The sequence below is a fragment of the Euprymna scolopes genome, chromosome 17 (genome assembly GCF_053919585.1).
Source record: "Euprymna scolopes isolate OS-2025 chromosome 17, ASM5391958v1, whole genome shotgun sequence".
Taxonomy (NCBI): domain Eukaryota; kingdom Metazoa; phylum Mollusca; class Cephalopoda; order Sepiida; family Sepiolidae; genus Euprymna; species Euprymna scolopes.
The window spans coordinates 108420307-108440161 of record NC_136498.1 but is presented as its reverse complement, the minus strand read 5'-3'; the positions used below and the strand labels follow the sequence as shown (position 1 = coordinate 108440161).

Genomic DNA, 19855 nt, shown 5'->3' with positions numbered 1-19855 from the left:
GAGACAGAGAGAGATACAGACAGACAGATATAGCCATTTATGTATTAGATTATTATTGTATTTATAATTAAGGGTTTTAGAAACATAATATTGAAGCATATTTTACAATTGGACAACACCAGGCACTCTGCTAGTCTTGCAAATAAATACCATCGAGACCCTGTATTAGCATAAACAGCAAAAATATATACATTTACTTACTCAATTTTCCTTCAACTGTTAAGTTGCTCTTGTCAAATTTGCGCTTTGTTTTTCTTTGAGGGCCAGAATGTGTTAATGTCAGCGTAGCAGAAAATATAAACGTCTGTCTTTTCTTTTTAACAACTGGACTTTGACTAAAAACAAAAAAAACAAAACAATGTACTTCTATTATTAGGGTTTGTATTACTGTACACATAGATTCGAAAAAGTTGTCAAAAAACAAATATATAACAAATAAATGTTATCAAAGGCAAGATAAGTTACTTTTCTGCCAAACTGGATATATTTTTTGTGTTTTTATTCAATGTAACATGTTTATTCAGCTCGAAAAACATACAGTGTTTGCCGATGTATTCGTAAATTCAAGATGGCGTCTCACACTCTCTTTAACACCGCAAGTTTGGAAAAAGGTGTTATAAATAAAAAAAACTATACAAAATACTATTAAAAACCCGCCGAATATATGTCAACCTATGTCACGGTAACATATATTGAGCGAGTTTTTAACAGTATTTTATCCGTTTTTTTATTTATAACATCTTTTCCCACACTTACCGTGTTAAAGAGAGAATCAGACGCCATCTTGAATGTTCCAATACATCGGTAAACACTGTATGGTTTTCGAGCTGAATAAACATGTTACATTGAATGAATTCTGTGCACGCACCTGTCAATTTGGTTCTTACTTAAATTCAAACATCTTTCAGTAACTCATTCTGGCTGGCCGATTTTATTTTCAAACTTCGCCTCAGGGCTTCGGGTTCGATCATACCAACTTTACCCCCCCCCCCCGGTTTCTTTTTTATTTAACACCACACACACCTACAAACACCTGGGCAACGCCAGGTACCCCCGCTAGTTTATATATATAGATAGAAGATATATATATAAAATTAGGGGGAAGAACCCAAGCAGAGTACTCAATTATTAAGAAAATTAAAAAATAATATTTATTTAAATATGTATTACAGAAGATCAGAACAACATCGGTACCCTCGGTTTAAAATCCTAACAAATGGAACCTATAATTATGCCTTCTTTACTGAACTCTCTTCAAGAAAGTAAAACATGTGTATTATAGGTTCTGTTTGTTAGGATTTGAAACAGACGGTACCGATGTTGTTCTGATCTCCTGTAATACTCAGGTTAAAAATTAACTTCTTTTACAGCATATCAACTATTGTTGGGTTATGTCATGCCTGAACGTTACAGTTTAATATCGATTTGTAGATCAATTCGGTTTCGTGTCATATCTAGGATTTTTTTGATTTTTTTTTTACATGGGAGTCACCACTTATCAAGGCCCGAAGGCCACTCAGGGATAAGGGTTATTGCGTGTACAGTAATCAATGAGATAGTATTGTAGTAATCATTAGTATTGGGGGTTTTGATAGAGTGTCTTACTTAAGGGGGCGGTTTGTAAGGAGTTTGTTTATGTTGGACTTGAAGACGTCCAAGTTGTAGTCAGGTAGGAAACAGACAAGCGGCAGAGAGTTCCACTGGCGTGTAGTTCTAAGAAAGAAGCTTTGCTCATGGAATCTATGTTTGGATTTAGGCACAGATAAAGAGTGGGGAAAATTGTTGATAGTAGTTTCAGCCAGATGGGTGTTTCTTATGAAAGATTGGCGAGAGGGGACGAGGGATTGGAGCTCAGACGAGCACCTGCCATAGAAATAGCGATAAAACAAAGACAGGCTTGCAACGTCTCTTCTGTGGGAGAGAGGTTGGGAAATAGGTTATGGATCAAATAAAAAAGAAAAGGGTACTTGTACAGTTTAGTCAAGACATTAAAAAATGAAAATATCAAAAAAAGGTTATATTGTATGCATCTGTTATGGAATGAAGTTTCCCGGAAAAATATTTCACTTAATTTCATCAAGTAGTTTGTTTTTTTTACAACAAAAAACAATTTGTTATGATACCGAGCAAAAGGTTTGATTTTTAGGAAGAAAAGCTAGTATTAAAGATGGGGAGGGAGTGTCGGCGCTTTACATGGAGTTATCTCACCATGGAGTGTTCAAAAAATTAAAAGATGGCTACCTTCAATGCGTTGTTATAAAAATGTGTTTTTTGCTGTAAAAAAAAAACAAAAAACAAAAAAAACTACTCAATCAAATGAAATTTTTTTTTCAGAGATCTTCAGTCCAAAACGGATATGAACAATATAACCTTTTTTTTTTTCGATATTTTCATCTTGATTAAACTGTACAAGTACCAAAAAAAGAGAAGCAGCTGGGAAAAGTGAATTTCGTGATTGGGTACAGAATTTCGTGATAGGGTACAGAATTTCGTGATAGGGTACAGAATTTCGTGATAGGGTACAGAATTTCGTGATTGGGTACAGAATTTCGTGATAGGGTACAGAATTTCGTGATTGGGTACAGAATTTCGTGATTGGGTACAGAATTTCGTGATAGGGTACAGAATTTCGTGATAGGGTACAGAATTTCGTGATAGGGTACAGAATTTCGTGATAGGGTACAGAATTTCGTGATAGGGTACAGAATTTCGTGATAGGGTACAGAATTTCGTGATAGGGTACAGAATTTCGTGATTGGGTACAGAATTTCGTGATAGGGTACAGAATTTCGTGATAGGGTACAGAATTTCGTGATTGGGTACAGAATTTCGTGATAGGGTACAGAATTTCGTGATTGGGTACAGAATTTCGTGATAGGGTACAGAATTTCGTGATAGGGTACAGAATTTCGTGATAGGGTACAGAATTTCGTGATAGGGTACAGAATTTCGTGATAAGGTACAGAGGCAAACACCTTGGTTGTCCAAGGCAGTTTTGGGTTTTTGCCTAGGGCAAATTTTGATGAATTAATAAGTGGGAACTCAAAAGATGCAACCAGTCCAAGAATGGACCTGGAAGTAATGTTAAAAGAGTGATCTCATACTTCCCAAAGTTCCCAAATGGAACCCTCACCACTGACTAAATGCAGTTTTGGATTCTTGTCCAAAATTAAAAAAACAAACAAAAAAGAAGTTTTTATGATGTATGTACTGATGATGAAACAAAATTCCAAATTGTGTAAATTAATCAAGAAGTTTTATTTTTATATAAGAAAATCAAATTTTATATTTCATGAGTATCCAAACAGTGACTGTCTCATCTGCTATTGCGAAAAAAAAATGTTAAGTAACAAAGGGAAATAACAATAATTCATACTTACTAAATTTATGTTGTAATGCCTGCAAATTCCCATTAATCGCTTAAAAATGATTTTCTTTATTAAAATAAAACTACTTGATCAATCTACGTGATTTTTGGAATATGATATTTTCGTTTTGTCACAGGTATGTACATCATACAGATTTTCCTTATTTTTGTGTTTTAATATAGGGTGAATTCTGGACTAGAACCCAGTTTTATGTCATCCCCAGTTTAGTTGGAGGGGGGGGGACTTATAGTGATGTACATTATAGTTTATAGTGATCCAGAAATAAGATAGTAAAATAAAAATGGTAGAAAGGGCCAAGAAAGATGGACTTTTGTGATGGTGAGGTTAGGTAGAGATAAACACCTTGCCCAAGGGTGTCCGTAATTTTATTTAACCCGTAGAAGAAACCCTTACACGTACTACCACTCGGAGATGTTTACTATTATTATGGACCTGGTAGTAATGGTAATTGAATGCTAACGTCACACTCCCCAATTAGGGCCTCAGCATCAAATGCACTAAAAATCAGAGACACAGGACCTAATGTAAAAAAGAAACAAAACTATAAAGATAATATTACAGACTTATATAAGCTTTATATATAAAATGTTATATTTAAAGTTATAATTCTCCTGAGTAATGCCAGACATGACTACTGGCACATGTTCAGAAATCCAATTAAATAATGAATCAAAGAAAAACTTACCCATCCAGATATTCAAGAAGTTTGTGAAGTTCTTCAAAATGTCCCTTTTCAACCATGCGGTCGGCTTCGTCTATCACAAGGTATTTAATATGACTGACTGTAGAAATGTGTGGGTTTGACTGAAGAACAAGAGCAGACATAGATAAACATATATAATTTTATACATAAAGTAAACAAAATTTTAACCCTTTATAAATCGAAGAAAGGGGAGCTTTCACTCTCACAGTCAGAAGTTCTGATACTGCTACCCAAGACATTGGGAACTAATTTTTATAACAGACAAATATTTGGATTTTTATACACATTTTATTTTCAGAAAGTTTGGATGAGATAAGTTATCTGTACCGTTAGTTTCAAACCTGATAATAGGGGACCGTTTTAGGTCCCATATCATATATGAAACCAATAGTACCGATGATTTATTTCATCCAAACTTTCTGAAAATAAAATGTGTGTATATATATATATATATATATATATATATATATAATATAGAGAGAGAGAGAGAGAGAGAGTAGAACCCCAGGATATGGCATCAAAAATTAGTAACAAAATACAGTACAGTATATAATCAAAGAACATTATAAATAACACCATAAGGTGGGTCAAAAGGGGCTGGAAAAACATTGTATTTCACATCATAAACTGAAAAAAAAAAAATATCCTAAGGCCACCATATCCTGGGGCATAATCACATTGACACACCGGTTCCCGTTGGATCACCGGTTAAGCAACGTTGAGCCTGGCCAGTACTAAATGGGTGACCATTTGGGACTTCCAGGTGCTGTATGTGCTCTCTGCTTATCTCGGCATTGTCCCAGTCGTTATGGTCTTCTCCTTTCCACTGGACCCAAACAGCGTCGATTCAAGAGAGATGTGGTTAGGCATTGCGCGACCCTTGCCTCACAATTACACACGTAACTGCCCCTATCGAACCCCCCCTCCCCGAGTCTAACCAAAACAGTGAAAAGCAAGCATGCAAAAAAGGCGGCAAAAAAAAAAAAAAAAGAAAAGAAAATTTCAACATGAAATAATGAGGAGAAATATAGTTTATATATATACTAGCATGGGTGCCCGGCGTTGCCCGGGTGTTTGGAGGTGTATGCTGAGCAAAAAAAAAAAAAAAAAAAATTTTTTTTTTTAAATTTGACCCCTATTATGACCCCTTAACATTTATTGTTTAGGGTTCAAATCAAGTTATTAAGTTAGATCCATGTCCAAGGAACCTATATCTAAAATTTCAAGTGTTTAGACCCAAAATTGTCAAAGGAGTTATGTAGAGTTCTAAAAAGGTCAAATCATTGAACTTTGACCCCTTAACAGCCAAATTTCTGGCTGAAAACCGACCACAGATTTTCCCAAATCTCAGTACCCTGTATATCAAATTTCGAGTCTGTAGACTTAAAATTGAGAGAGTTATTGCATAGGGAAATGTACGCACACACACAAACACAGACACTTTCACTTTTATAGATATATACATATATATATATATTTTTTTCCTTTTATATGGGCTTTATTGGTCCTTTATTTGTTTTATACAAAAAAGAAAAACAAACAAACAAAAACATGTAATCCAGGATTGCAATAACACAACAGTCTTTTTGAGGAGGAAAAAAAGGAGGGAAATTCATAAACCTTCATGGCTAACTCATAGTCAACCGTATAACATTTATTTTTTCTTTTTAAAGTATCATTCTTTTTTTTTTTTTTTTTTTTTTTTGGTTTTCCGCCACTCATTCCACAAACCAAGCAAAACGAAAACATTGCCTTTCCTCGCTGAAAACATGCTAACCCCGACTGATTTTTTTTTCTTTCTTTTTTTTTCTTTCTTTCTTTTTTTCCCCTCTTTCTCCCGCCTCTCAATGCAAATCCTGACTGATTCCCTCTCTGTCTTTTTTTTTCTCTCTCTCCTGCCTCTCGCCATAGACTTATGTCCACTATAACTTGCGTCCCTTTAGGGTCTCCGTTTTCTTCCCACGGCCTTCGGACCGTGACAATAGTGTCAGAAATAAAACATCTGCTTCTAATTTGTTACAAGCCAACAAAGAAGTAGCAAGGTTCAGAAAACTGTCATCTTTTTTTTTTTAAGAATTTCAAAAGACAAGATTTACCTTTTCAAAAAGTTCCCAGAATCGTCCTGGAGTTGCCACAATTATTTCTGGTTTTCTTTTTAAGATTCTTTCTTGTTTCTGCTCGGACATTCCGCCAACGATTGCAACAACCTGATAAAATAGAAAAAATTAAATAAATTATTAAAACTTATTTTATGGATATGTAAATAAATAAATAAATAAAAATAAATGTGCTTATTTAGAATTAGACTTAAAAAAACAAAAAAGTCTTTAAGAAAATTAAATTTTATGACTTTTAGCAAGTAAAACGTTTTAATTATTTAGAATACAAACAAAATATCTGCAGTTGAATTGAATTATTGACCTTGAATTTTGGCAAAAGGTATCCTCATAAAATTTGATTTTAAATAGAAAAAATAATTGATTAATTTACATAATTTTAGGAATATGACATCTTCATTGCATGACGAATATGTTCATCATATAGAGTTTTTGTATTTTTGTTTTTTAACAAGGTGTAATCTAATATATAAATCTCACCTGTCTGTTTAAATGTATGTATGTATGTTTGTATGTCTTGCAAAATCTTTCGACAGAGGTGACAGATTTTCACAAGGTGATATCGTTTTGAAGCTCGACCCTTCGTATGACAAATATTGAAAAATTGGCTAAAAACATTAATTCATTCACTCACAACTGGGCACTTTTCTACAGGGAGTTGTCGTTTTTTTCGATGATATTTTCCAAAGTCATTCCCTCTTTTCGATTGACTAGTCTTCCGGTTTGACGTCAGAAGATACTACACCAAGATGTGGAGGAAGATGCCATTCCTTTCCTCATGTTATATTGCTGACTATTGTTGACTATTTAGGAAGGAGGCATCAATTACCATTTTTTAAATCTTTGGTATAATTCGACCAAGGATTGAACTTTAGTCCTCCACTTGTGACTTTTTTTTTTATGAAGGAGTCACCTCGTATCAAGCCACCTTTTTCCACATTGCATCACATTCTCAAGATCAGAAGAGAGGGAATCAAATATCTTGGTCCTTTAAAGTGTTGCCATAGATTGTGGTGTTGTCTGCATAAATATTTACGAATGATCTAAGAATGTGATTTGGGAAATCATTGATGAAGATCAGGAAGAGAGTTAGGCCTAGGATGTAACCTTGATGGACGTCAGGGTTAATACTATGAGTTTCTGATTTCTGCCCATCAACAGCTACTCTTCTACCCCCCCCCCAAAAAAAAATAAATTCATAATTTCACTTAAAAAAAAAAAAAAAAAAAAAAACTGCAGACATTGAAAAAATTTGTATTTTACATCTAAATTATATTTTCTTAAAGTTATATAAAAAATACATTCCTTCCATTTTATAATATTCTAAACTTAAATTTAAAAAAAAAAAAATTAAATTAATTAAATTCTATGTTTCAGTATGTTTTTAATTACGATAAAATTTTGGTTTGGGAAAAAAAAAACAAAAAAAAAACATTAAATTTTGGATTGTCTCCCCTTTTTCCATTTCCGAAAAAAAAAAATAAATAAATACTTACGGTTAGTTAAAATGCACTTGTGCTATAGTCAATCCAACTTCTAAATCCTTATTTTCAAAATCTCTGAACCATGTCATTTTTTTTTCTTTTATTTCAATGAATTATGTGAACATTAACAAGAGTGTTGTTCCCGCTACTCACTTTAAATTCCTTGATTGCAGATCTATCAAACAGGATTGGACTGGAGCAACCTTTTCTATTAAACAAGGTAAAATATGGTCATGAAGGATAGAGTCAAATGCCGTCCTGTTTGTTTACAAGCACAAGTAGTTTGAAAAGTGATGACCATGGGAGACAACTAAACCTTTTTCAATTGTGGTTAAAAACAGAGTTAGGACATAATGTTGTGTATGGAAGGAGACAGATCTCAGTTATTTTTTATTTATTTATTTTTATTTTTTTTTTTACATGGGGGTCACCACTTATCAAGGCCCGAAGGCCACTCAGGGATAAGGGTTATTGCGTGTACAGTAATCAATGAGATAGTATTGTAGTAATCATTAGTATTGGGGGTTTTGATAGAGTGTCTTACTTAAGGGGGCGGTTTGTCAGGAGTTTGTTTATGTTGGACTTGAAGACGTCCAAGTTGTAGTCAGGTAGGAAACAGACATGCGGCAGAGAGTTCCACTGGCGTGTAGTTCTAAGAAAGAAGCTTTTCTCATGGAATCTATGTTTGGATTTAAGCACAGTTATTAAAGAGAAACAACATATAAGTTTGAAAATAATATTTATTAAAGGAAAAGGCTAGGATTGAACCCAGTATTAAAGAGTTGGAAAGAATATATATTGCAATTTAGATACGATGATAAGAACGTGGATGTCCAATATGTTAGAAATAACGATACAACTAAAGGTCAGAGTTAGGACAATGGAAATCAAGTTAAGGAATGTCTTTGTGTTGCCAAACGTGTTGAAAAAACATTCCGTGGTTGAGAACGTTTCTGATGTCACAAAGAAAGATAGATCGCAATATATTCAGAAGTTAGCAGTCAGAGTTAAGCAAGAGAGAAGTCCAAGAGAAGTTGAGTTGCTTGAATCAGAAGAGTGAATTAGCCGAACCCCTTTTGGAAGCGAACCAGGAAGGGAGTGAAGACAATGTAATTTTGCAAGGCAATCTAATCCCTGATCATCATCATAACCAGCTGGAATAATAAATAACATCATGTAATTTATAAGAATTTTGTCTTTGTTTGTCATCCACCGAAAAGGTAATGTGATTAATTCTATTGTCTTTGTAAATCAACTTATATGAAACAACCTCTACAAGTGTAACTGTCTGTCTCCATCATCAATAATGAATTCCCTTTAAAAGAATTATCTATTTCACATCTCTCCACATTCATGTCTCCTAAGAATATGAAATCTCAAAGAATTATCGTCATCGTCTGTTATATGCACCCACTGTTCCACAATAATTATATAAACGGTGCTTTGTACAGTAAAAATAATCCTCGACACTGCCAAGAAGGATATCTAGTTTAAACATAAATGTGATGGCAAAGCCCTATGCAAAGATCAAACATTCTTTGTTATGAAGTATTCAAAACAACCCTGGTGTCTAACTCTGTCCCGTGGGGAGGCATTGTAAATAGGTACAATAATATTGTGGAATCTGTATTTGTAATGGACATCAATAAATAGCAAAGATGTTTTACAGTATTTTTTTTAATTCAAAATTATATACATAAACAAAAAAGGTAATATAGGGTTCAGGGCTAGGAGTAGAAGTACATAGGAGTCTTTGCTTAATCGCAGCCAACACTGGGGTTTCTTCTAGCTAATAAATTTGAAACTAAAGATACCTAACATATAAAGTTATCTTGTTAGATTTTAAAATATCATTTAAGTTGACAAATCAAACTTCGACTATTTTATTTGTTATTATTGTACATGCCTATAATCGAGTTCTCCACACAAGCAAACTCGCATACATAAACGGATGACCTTAAAGTAAACACAATCATAGCCCTTCAACTCTAGTAACATTGTGCTGTGCCACCAGGGGGCGATACAGCCACCTTCACTTCCGGTTTGTATCATTCATTCTCTTTCTTCACTGGACATCTAAGAGTGCAGATGTGATGATAAACGCTCTCCGGTCTGGTGAACGCCAGTCTGCCTCTGATCTCGCCGTCAACCTCTCACCATAGACTATACATGCAAGTAACATTACTTATAATCTCTCATTGAACTGTTACTTTAATTTTTTTTGTATCTGCTGTAAATGAATTTATTTGGTGCTGTTTATAATACCGGTATATTTTGTGTCTTCGTTTCACGGCACAGGGGACACGTGATCTTTCTTTATTCCCCCACTTTACAACAACAGGCACCTGTTGCCCACTACGAAGATGGCTAACATGGTCCATCCTCTACAACAACTACCATGACAAAAATAAATAAAAACAGCAAAGGTAATAACTAATTTTATTTGAGTAAAATGAAAAGAATGATCTCCCTTACAACTAGAATTTTATTTATTTTTCTGTATAAACTAAAACAATGTGCACCCAAATAAAAATTATAAGTTAACATGATTTTATTGCACCCTGGGCAACACCGGTCAAGTATGGCTAGTCTTTAATAAAATTTACTGGCATTATGAAAACATTTCTTTTTAATTATGACAAAAAAATAAATTTAAAAACAGCAAGGGTAATAACTCATTTACATTTGAATAATATGAAGAGAATTATCTCCCTTACAACTAGAATTTTATTTCTTTTTCTGTATAAATTAAAAGGAAAAAGTGCAACTAAATAAAAATTATAAACTAAAATGATTTCATTGAATCCTAGGTTAGCTAGTCTTTAATAAAATTTAGTAGCCCTTACCTTTATATCAGTAAACTGAGCAGCTTTTAAAAGATGGTCCTTGACTTGAATAGCTAACTCTCGAGTTGGGGTCAGAATCAAAGCTTTTAAACCATCCTTTGGGCTTGTCTTCTCTTGTTTAGGCATTATAGATTCCATCTCTCCGTCGCTGATTTCATCCTCTAAAACCTCCTTTTCGACCACATCTTCTCTGCCTTCAACAGCATCGTCAAATGCCAGATTATCAGGGTCTTCTTCAGCATTATCTTTAGTGATACCATTTTGTTCAGCTAATTTCTCGGCCTCTTTTCCTTGTAGAATATGGTGTATGATTGGTATGCCAAAGGCTAGAGTTTTCCCACTGCCCTGGAGAAGAATAAATAATAATAAAATTATATTTTGTAAGATTTTCAATAATAAAAGAAAGTCTGGTTGTAGTCAGCTGACATAATTCCTAATTTCTAGAGTAGTGCTGTGACAAGGCATAACAGTTCCTTCATTTTTTTCTCTCGCTGACAGACTCTAGGTGTGGCAACAGGATTCAACGCCATCGACAAGTCCAAAGATACCCAAGCTTGACTTCAGAAAGAGTGCTACGACGTTGTACCCTTCTCTCACTGGCCCCCTCATTCCCCGACTTGAACCCGCTGAGCTACTTCGTTTGGTCCTACGTTGAGAACATTACAAATATGACCTTCCGCAACACCAAAGCCAGCCTGATCACCGCCGAATATCCACCAAGCTTCCACCGGCGCTTGTAGAAAAGGCATGCTCCTAGTTTGCGATTAGTATCGAGGCGGTGATTGAGGCTGAAAGTGGTTACATTGAATAGATGTCAGCTCTACTACATAATCAAGTTACCTGAATTGATTTTATCAATAAAAGTATTAAAACAAAACTGTAGTATTGTTTTCTTTAGGGCGAAAACTTTATCGTTACACCGTGTAAATTATTTGTTATTTTGATTCCAATAATTTTATTTTTATACTTTCATAAACATATGTTTATTACATAAATTCAGATAAAAAACTTTTATTTTTAAAAGTTTACTTTTAATTTTATAATTTCACAAACATATTTCTTATAAAATTTCGAATAAAATAAAAATTTTTTTTTTTTAATTTTGTTATTAAAAATGCAAATCTATACTCCTAAATAAACTCAACATATAGTAATGATTTAAAAAGTTAAAAAAAAAAAAAAATGACTCGTGCGGCATCACCAAGAATTGAAACCAAAACGTTTAGCTTACGATTTACTTTTTCCTTTGATGTTACATCACCTGGCAAATTCCATTTTCTTTTTTTAATTTTCACACTTTTGCTAAAGCCCAAATATCAAGTTTTGCATGGGTTTGAATACCCTACATATTAAGTTTCTTGTTCGTAGACCCAAAACGGACAGGAGTTTGGTAGGCAAAATTTTTTAAACAAATATATATACGCATACATAAATACATTTAGAAAGAGGTTTGTGTTTACTATAACATTTTTACACAAATATTACGCAAGTATAAATCATGTAGAATATCTGCATGAATATAATTACGCGTAATAGTTAACCAAAGATGATTATCCCATAAGAAAGCCGAAAAAAATCTAATAGAGAATTGATTAAAATACATGTTTAAAAGAATATTAGCAAGATTTTTGGCAGATGAATGCAATTCCACGACCCATATATAACAAAGTTGTATTTTCTTTTTAAATAAATAGAAAAAAGGGTTTTTAATATGAATATCAATACGCAAAAAAAAAAAAAAAAAAAAAAAAAGGAATATAGACAGATTTTATGCAAAATAATCAAGTATAATGCGAATTTTTATTTGCTGCCAACTTCAGGTCACCTATTCCTATGCATCACTGTCAGGTCTACATAGGTTCTATAATATAAAATTTTGTTCATGTAACCAATATGAATATTTGTTTTTAACAGAATAGCTGTGTGGGTGACTTACCGTTGCAGCAGCTCCAATGATATCTTGCCTGTACAAAATAGCAGGAGGTAGGCACAGTTTTTGGACGGGAGTTGGCGAGACGAAGCCTTGTTCTGCGAGGGCACGTAATACGGGCTCAGGAACGGAGAGATCATTCCAGTCAACTAGATCTGAAAGAGAAGGGACATGTTAGAACAGTGGTGTTCAAAGGTGTAAGACATTTAACTTCTGATAAAAACATGCAAGTCTTCGAAATAGACTTTTTAACCAGGGAACTGGGAGAGAGATTTCAATAAGGAGATAAAATTCAAAATTGTATTAGTTAAAGCACTAGTAAAAATATTAGTTAAAATACAAGTAAAAATATTAGTTAAAATACATGTAAAAATATTAGTTAAAATACAAGTAAAAATACAAGTAAAAATATTAGTTAAAATATATGTAAAAATATTAGTTAAAATACAAGTAAAAATATTAGTTAAAATACAAGTAAAAATATTAGTTAAAATATATGTAAAAATATTAGTTAAAATACAAGTAAAAATATTAGTTAAAATACAAGTAAAAATATTAGTTAAAATATATGTAAAAATATTAGTTAAAATATAGGTAAAAATATTAGTTAAAATATAGGTAAAAATATTAGTTAAAATATAGGTAAAAATATTAGTTAAAATATAGGTAAAAATATTAGTTAAAATATAGGTAAAAATATTAGTTAAAATATAGGTAAAAATATTAGTTAAAATATAGGTAAAATATTAGTTAAAATACAAGTAAAAATATTAGTTAAAATATATGTAAAAATATTAGTTAAAATATATGTAAAAATATTAGTTAAAATATATGTAAAAATATTAGTTAAAATATATGTAAAAATATTAGTTAAAATACATGTAAAAATATTAGTTAAAATACATGTAAAAATATTAGTTAATATATGTAAAAATATTATTTAAAATACATGTAAAAATATTAGTTAAAATATATGTAAAAATATTAGTCAAAATACATGTAAAAATATTAGTTAAAATATATGTAAAAATATTAGTTAAAATACATGTAAAAATATTAGTTAATATATGTAAAAATATTAGTTAAAATATATGTAAAAATATTAGTTAAAATATATGTAAAAATATTAGTTAAAATATAGGTAAAAATATTAGTTAAAATACAAGTAAAAATATTAGTTAAAATACAAGTAAAAATATTAGTTAAAATACAAGTAAAAATATTAGTTAAAATATAGGTAAAAATATTAGTTAAAATATATGTAAAAATATTAGTTAAAATATAGGTAAAAATATTAGTTAAAATACAAGTAAAAATATTAGTTAAAATATATGTAAAAATATTAGTTAAAATATATGTTTACATATAAATCTGGCATTATGTTGTAAACAGGATATCAAAGTAATCGATGGGTTTCAAATATTCATTTTTGACTAATTTTTTGTATAAAATAATTTGTTTTATTTTTAACTAGCAGGGATACCTGCTGTTGCCCGAGATTGAATGATGTTCAACAAATATTTCACATCCTCATATATTTATTGTCATCAAAATCAGTGAAATCACCTATTTTTCAATCAAATCGATTGATTGCCTTCTCTAGTTAGGGACTCATTGCGGTGCACTGGGAGGAAACTTCACATGCCTTCTTGCAGTGACTTACACCACAATACATTGTAGTCCAAATTGCACTGTAGAGAACCTATTGTTGATTTTATAAAATTATTTTTTATATATAATAGCTTGACTTGAAGTTTTAAATGAAAGTCAGGTATTACGGTGCAATTGTGCTTTTGAACAGAAACATTGTTTACATTTGAATTTCTGCATGTCAGTACAGTCAGGCAAGGTCACAGAGCAGTGCGACGCGGGTCAAATGATAGCATTTTACGTGAACTAGTGTTATATGTACATAAGTCGGTAAAAATAACTGTTAAGCCGTCAAAACTGAAAAAAAAAAAAAAAAAAAAAATTGGAACTTGACAGGCCTAAATTGACTTAAAGTGCCCTTGCGATTTTTACATTTATACATTAAAGTTGGTTAATTTTTAACTATTTCTTATCCATCTGACGATAGCTCAAACAGTAACGATTGAAGTTGGAGCGCTAAATGTTTTCGTTTTGATTCTAGCTCATTCCACCCAAGTCATTTTTTTTTTTTTTTAAATCATAATAGAGAATTGGCTGTATAATAATATGAAATATAATAATAAATATGAAATTTGCGTAATTAAAATATCATATTTAAGTGTATCTTACAAGCAATGCTGGGTGCCCTACTAGTGTGTGTGTGTGTGTGTGTGTGTGTGTGTGTGTGTGTGTGTGTGTGTATTAGTGGCCTAGTAATGTTACAGGGGAGACAACCAAGCAAAAAAAACAAAAAAAAAAACCCTAAGTAACATTCATCCCAAAGCAGCAAAACTGAAGCTGGTTTACCAGGACACTATAATATACAAATGTAGACAAACTTGAGCATGCATTCTTTTCAACTATTATGGTGAATTATTTTGGGTATTAGTTCATCCTTTGAACCAAACATAACTCAACGTTCGTTCGGCTTTCCCTGGAGCATGATGTCAACAGGCAGATTATGCTGCGTGTCGCCGACGAAATCATAACAAGAAAATGTTAAATATAGAAACTTAAAAAGAAAGAAAAACCTAGCGTAATTTTTATTTTTATTAACTGTGTGAAGAAAAGGTTATAAAGTACTATTTTTTTTTTAAATAAATAATTTTAAGCAAATGTTTACAAAAAAAAGGTTCAAAGGAACAATTTTTTTGTTCTGTTTTTTTTTTTTAAACATGTTTGTTTAAAAATGTGACAGTTTAATTGTTTTTAAGAAGGAAAATTAGAAAAGAACTTTCTTTTGTTTCCAAGAATTTGTCTTTTGTTTATGAAGGAAAATTGGAACTATTTTTATTTATTTTTTTTTTTTAACATGTTTGTTTAAAAATGTGACAGTTTAATTGTTTTTAAGAAGGAAAATTGGAAAAGAACTTTCTTTTGTTTCCAAGAATTTATTGTCTTTTTTTATGAAGGAAAATTGGAACAAACTATTTTTTTTTTTTAAGTCCCACGTGCATTTTATTCGGGTTATGGCTAAAGTTATTTTTCATCATGCATTTTTTTCAAGTATTTTTTGGTAAAAAAGTTAAAACAAAAATGAGTATTATTAATTAATTTATTTGTTGCGGACTATTATCCTCATCTTTCTTAGTTTTTGTTTCACAACGTTTCGGCCAACTATTCCTCTGGCCTTCATCAGGTGGTAAAGATTTCCAATTTAAAAAATATATAAAAATGGGTTTTTCGTCAACACTTCACATTCACACATCTTCAGCAATAGCCGTCAGTAATGCCACCTTTTTTTTGCTAGGCTGCACTTGTGATTGCATGTTGCACATTGTATTATTTTTGCCAATAGTTTCCACTGTTGGCAAAAGTCAATTATGGCGTCCAGTGTCTGTGGTTGTTGTTGGCCCAACACAATCAAATTCATGTTTTGCTATTCTCTTCCTGACTGACTTGCATGTAAATAATGGTGGGGGTTTTTTTTGTTGACTTTTTCCCTTTTCCAATATTTATCCAATTTATTGTCTGCTGCTCGGGAGTAGCACTTGCATGTACGCGCATAGAGTTGAAACTAAGCATGTAGCGTTATGATTAGGTGATCACCATGTTATGTCAGACAGCTGCTAAACCTGAGCTGTTGACATCATGTTTCAGGGAATTATAAGTGGACGCTGAGTTACGTCTGATTCGATAGCTGCACTAGTACCTCATTTTGTGATTAAATTTTTTTCTTTTTTTAAATAAGATCTTTTTTCTATTGTTTCTATTAGGCTGCCCCAAAAGTTCATGAACACTTGTGAAAAATTAAACTTTTATGCAATTGTTAATTGTTTTATTGCGTTTATATTGTAATGGTGATCTTCATCTTTCTATTCCAGATGGCAGTTGATAAAATTGAGCTGAGGGTTTGGATTCGTTACTGCTGGAAGCAAAGTCTTTCAATTAAGAAAACCTACGAAAAGTTAAAGCAAAAATACCCAGCTCTGATCAACCGAAAATGCGCTTTGATGCAGCAAGATGATCGCAAGCCACACACTGCCAGGAAGACCAAAGACAAGTTTCTTATCTATAAATACGAAGCAAGTTGAACCAAATACATACATTCTGCTTGAATTTGGTTTTCTACCGCAGAAAGCTTAATATGAGGTTTTAAATAGTCTTTTGTTAAAGAACCAGTTGCATATATATGCAGCAGGCATAAGTGCACACGTCCAGAGAAGACCAAAGACAAGTTTCTTATCTATAAATACGAAGCAAGTTGAAGAACTAGACAGCATTAAGGTACTGCCACATCTGTTCTATCAGATTACGGCCTTTTCCACTCAATGCAACACTTTCTCAAGGGTTGCCGATTCGACTTGCTTGATAAAGTCAAGGAAACGTGTCAAGAATTCTTTGATTTGAAACCGGCCGAATGGTACTTTTACCAGATCTGAAAGCTTGCAGATTGATGGCAGAAAGTCTTTGAAAATAATGGTCTTTATTTGATAATTAAATTTTTTTTGTTATTACTTGGCAAGTAAAATTTCAATTTTTTACAAATGTTTATGAACTTTTGTGACAACCTAATATTTCAGTAAGAGTAAACAAAAAATAATTCAATGCGTGGTTATCAATCATACATTGTGTAAGTCACGCACAAATGAGATTGTCTCAGTATACAAAAATTTACCAGGTAAAGTTTTTTTCTCTTCACTCGGTTTGACCTTTACTCCTTCGACCTTTTCAGGTTCAGCTACCTTTGGAGTTTGTGCTGAAAGAAGAAAAAAAGAACGGTAAGAATTAAATTTCTAAAATTTTTTATAGATGAAAATAGATAATTTGTATTAGGTTGATTAGAAAGTTCTTGTGGAATTTTAAATTTTGATTTCAAACGATGTATTTTTAAATAAGTTTTCATTATAATACCTTTACTTTATATCTCATTTTAAAGAGCGTTTTTTGTTCTATCTAATCGATTAAATTAGAATCGTTTAAAAAAAAAAAATATGTCTTCTTTTAAGAACATTGAATATAAGATAGAAAAAAAAGAAAATTTGCACATTTTTTTTTATTTAAGTTCAAGCTAGGCCGAAAAGCTGCTAAAACAGTTCACAATATCAATGAAGCGTTTGGTCCAGGAACCAATACTGAATGCATAGAACAAAATTTTTATGTTACTGGCATAAATACACTTGTTTTGCGTTGGCAAAAGTGTGTTGATTTTGATGGTGCTTATTTTGATCAATAAATTTGTTTCTGAGCCGAGATATGTTCATCTGAATTAAAAAGTTAAAAACCACAAGAACTTTCTTGTCAACCTGATAGTATTTGGATAAAATACGAGGATACCTATTTACAATGCCTCCCCATGGGACAGAGTTAGAGATCAGAGTCGTTTTTTAACGTGGAGAAAAAAAAAGGAACAAAAATAAAAGTTGTCTCAGTCGTGAAGGGTTTTTCCTCCACTGAGAGAGAACAAGAAATTGAGGTGTAGCATCTGAAGAACAGATACTACACTTTGATCTTGGGGATAAAATATGAGGGTAGTTTAAAAAAAAAAAAAACTGCTGATAAACCAAATATCATGAACAGTGTGTTAAAAATCTATATCGTTTACAAAGCATCCCAAACAGATCGTTTGGGTTAGATCAAATGAGTGTGGCGACCAATCAATGGCTCCTCGCTTCAGCTACTGTTAAGCAGTGGATGTTCATTTATCGGAACGTCAAGGACCATCTGATCATGAAGAGATGCACTGAATTGTGAAGCAAAGGTTGCACAATCTCTAACCACTCCTCTCCTGAGTCAGCCCTTCTTGATTCCAATCATTTTAAACAAATTATGTCTTCTTTTAAGAACGTTGAATACAAGATAGAAAAAAATAAAATTTGCACAATTTTCTTACTTAAGTTCAAGCTAGGCCAAAAAGCTGGTGAAACTGCTCACAATATCAACAAAGCGTTTGGCCCAGGAACCATTACTGAACGCACAGCACATCGACATAAATCCACTTGTTTTGTGTTGTTCCAATCAATAAATTTTTGTCCGAGCCGAGATATGTTCATCTGAATTTAAAAGTTAAAAACCACAAGAACTTTCTTGTCAAGCTGATATTATTTGGATAAAATACGAGAGTACCTATTTACAATGCCTCCCCATGGGACAGAGTTAGAGATCAGAGTCGTTTTTTATGTGGAGAAAAAAAAAAAGGAACAAAAATAAAAATTTACTCAGTCATGATGTGTAGCATCTGAAGAACAGATATTACACTTTGATCCTGGGAATAAAATACGAAGGTAGTTAAAAAAAAAGCGTCAATAAACCAAATATCATAACAGTGTATTAAAAATCTGTATCACTTACAAAGCATCCCAAATAGAAGATCGTTTGGGTTAGATCAAATGGCGGCCAATCAACGGCTCCTCGTTTCAGCCACTGTGAAGTAATGGATGTTTGGATGCTTATCCGTCGGAACGGCAAGAACCATCTGATCATGGAGAGATGCACTGAATTGTGAAGCAAAGATTGCGCAATCCCTACCCACTCCTCTCCTGAGTCAACATCACTTGATTCCAACAGCAAAGAGAATTCCAGAGTGACTAGAAACAATGCCAAGATAGCCAGAGAGCACAAATAGCACTCAATATTTCCAAATGATCTCCCATTTTCATACGAACCAGGCTCAACACGGCTTAACTTCTAATACGAACCGGTGTATCAATCTGATTATGTTGTACTACTATAAAGTAGTACGTCCATAACGAGAGCAAAATGTTGTGGGACCTCATTTTGCGGAAATTAGAAGTGGTTGTCTTGATATTGTTCATAGAATTTGGCCTTTTGGTCAAGATCAAAGTGTAGTATCTGTTCCGACAGATATTGCAAGCTATGACTAGCAAAGACCAGCTATGACTAGCAAAGACCATATGTGGGGTTACCCCCACATATCTGACCTTGGTCACTGAAGGGGCAACCCTTCATACCAACAGTTTCTAATCCAGCTCCCATTTCCCACCACTCGGGAGCTGGATCCCCCTTTCCCTCCCCCCTCCCTCCATCTCCACATTAAAAAACGGCCTTGTGCCTAATTTGCTCAGTGGGGAAGCAAATAAATATCAAAGTGTAGTATCTGTTCTTCAGATGCTGCACTTCCATTTCTTGTTTTCTTTCGGTGGAGGATCAGTCCTTCACGACCGAGACAATTATTTTATTTTTGTACCTTTTCTCCACATTAAAAAACGACCCTGGTGTCTAACTCTGTCCTGTGGGGAGGCACAGTAAATAGGTACTATTATTTTTACTTTGGTTAGGTTTAAGAGATCAAGGGAG

General features: G+C 32.7%; 1 protein-coding gene across 1 annotated transcript in view; it reads right to left on the bottom strand.

Moving 5' to 3' along the window:
- LOC145296867 (ATP-dependent RNA helicase DDX24-like) overlaps positions 1–19855 on the bottom strand; it is a 76274-nt gene that overhangs the window by 42090 nt on the left and 14329 nt on the right. The window contains exons 3-8 of the mRNA XM_080143001.1: positions 17217–17297; positions 12476–12624; positions 10540–10884; positions 6189–6299; positions 4075–4193; positions 202–335 (exon numbers count right to left, since the gene is read on the bottom strand). Of these exons, the coding sequence (XP_079999127.1) occupies positions 202–335; positions 4075–4193; positions 6189–6299; positions 10540–10884; positions 12476–12624; positions 17217–17297 (939 nt within the window). The remainder of the gene's footprint in view (positions 1–201; positions 336–4074; positions 4194–6188; positions 6300–10539; positions 10885–12475; positions 12625–17216; positions 17298–19855) is intronic.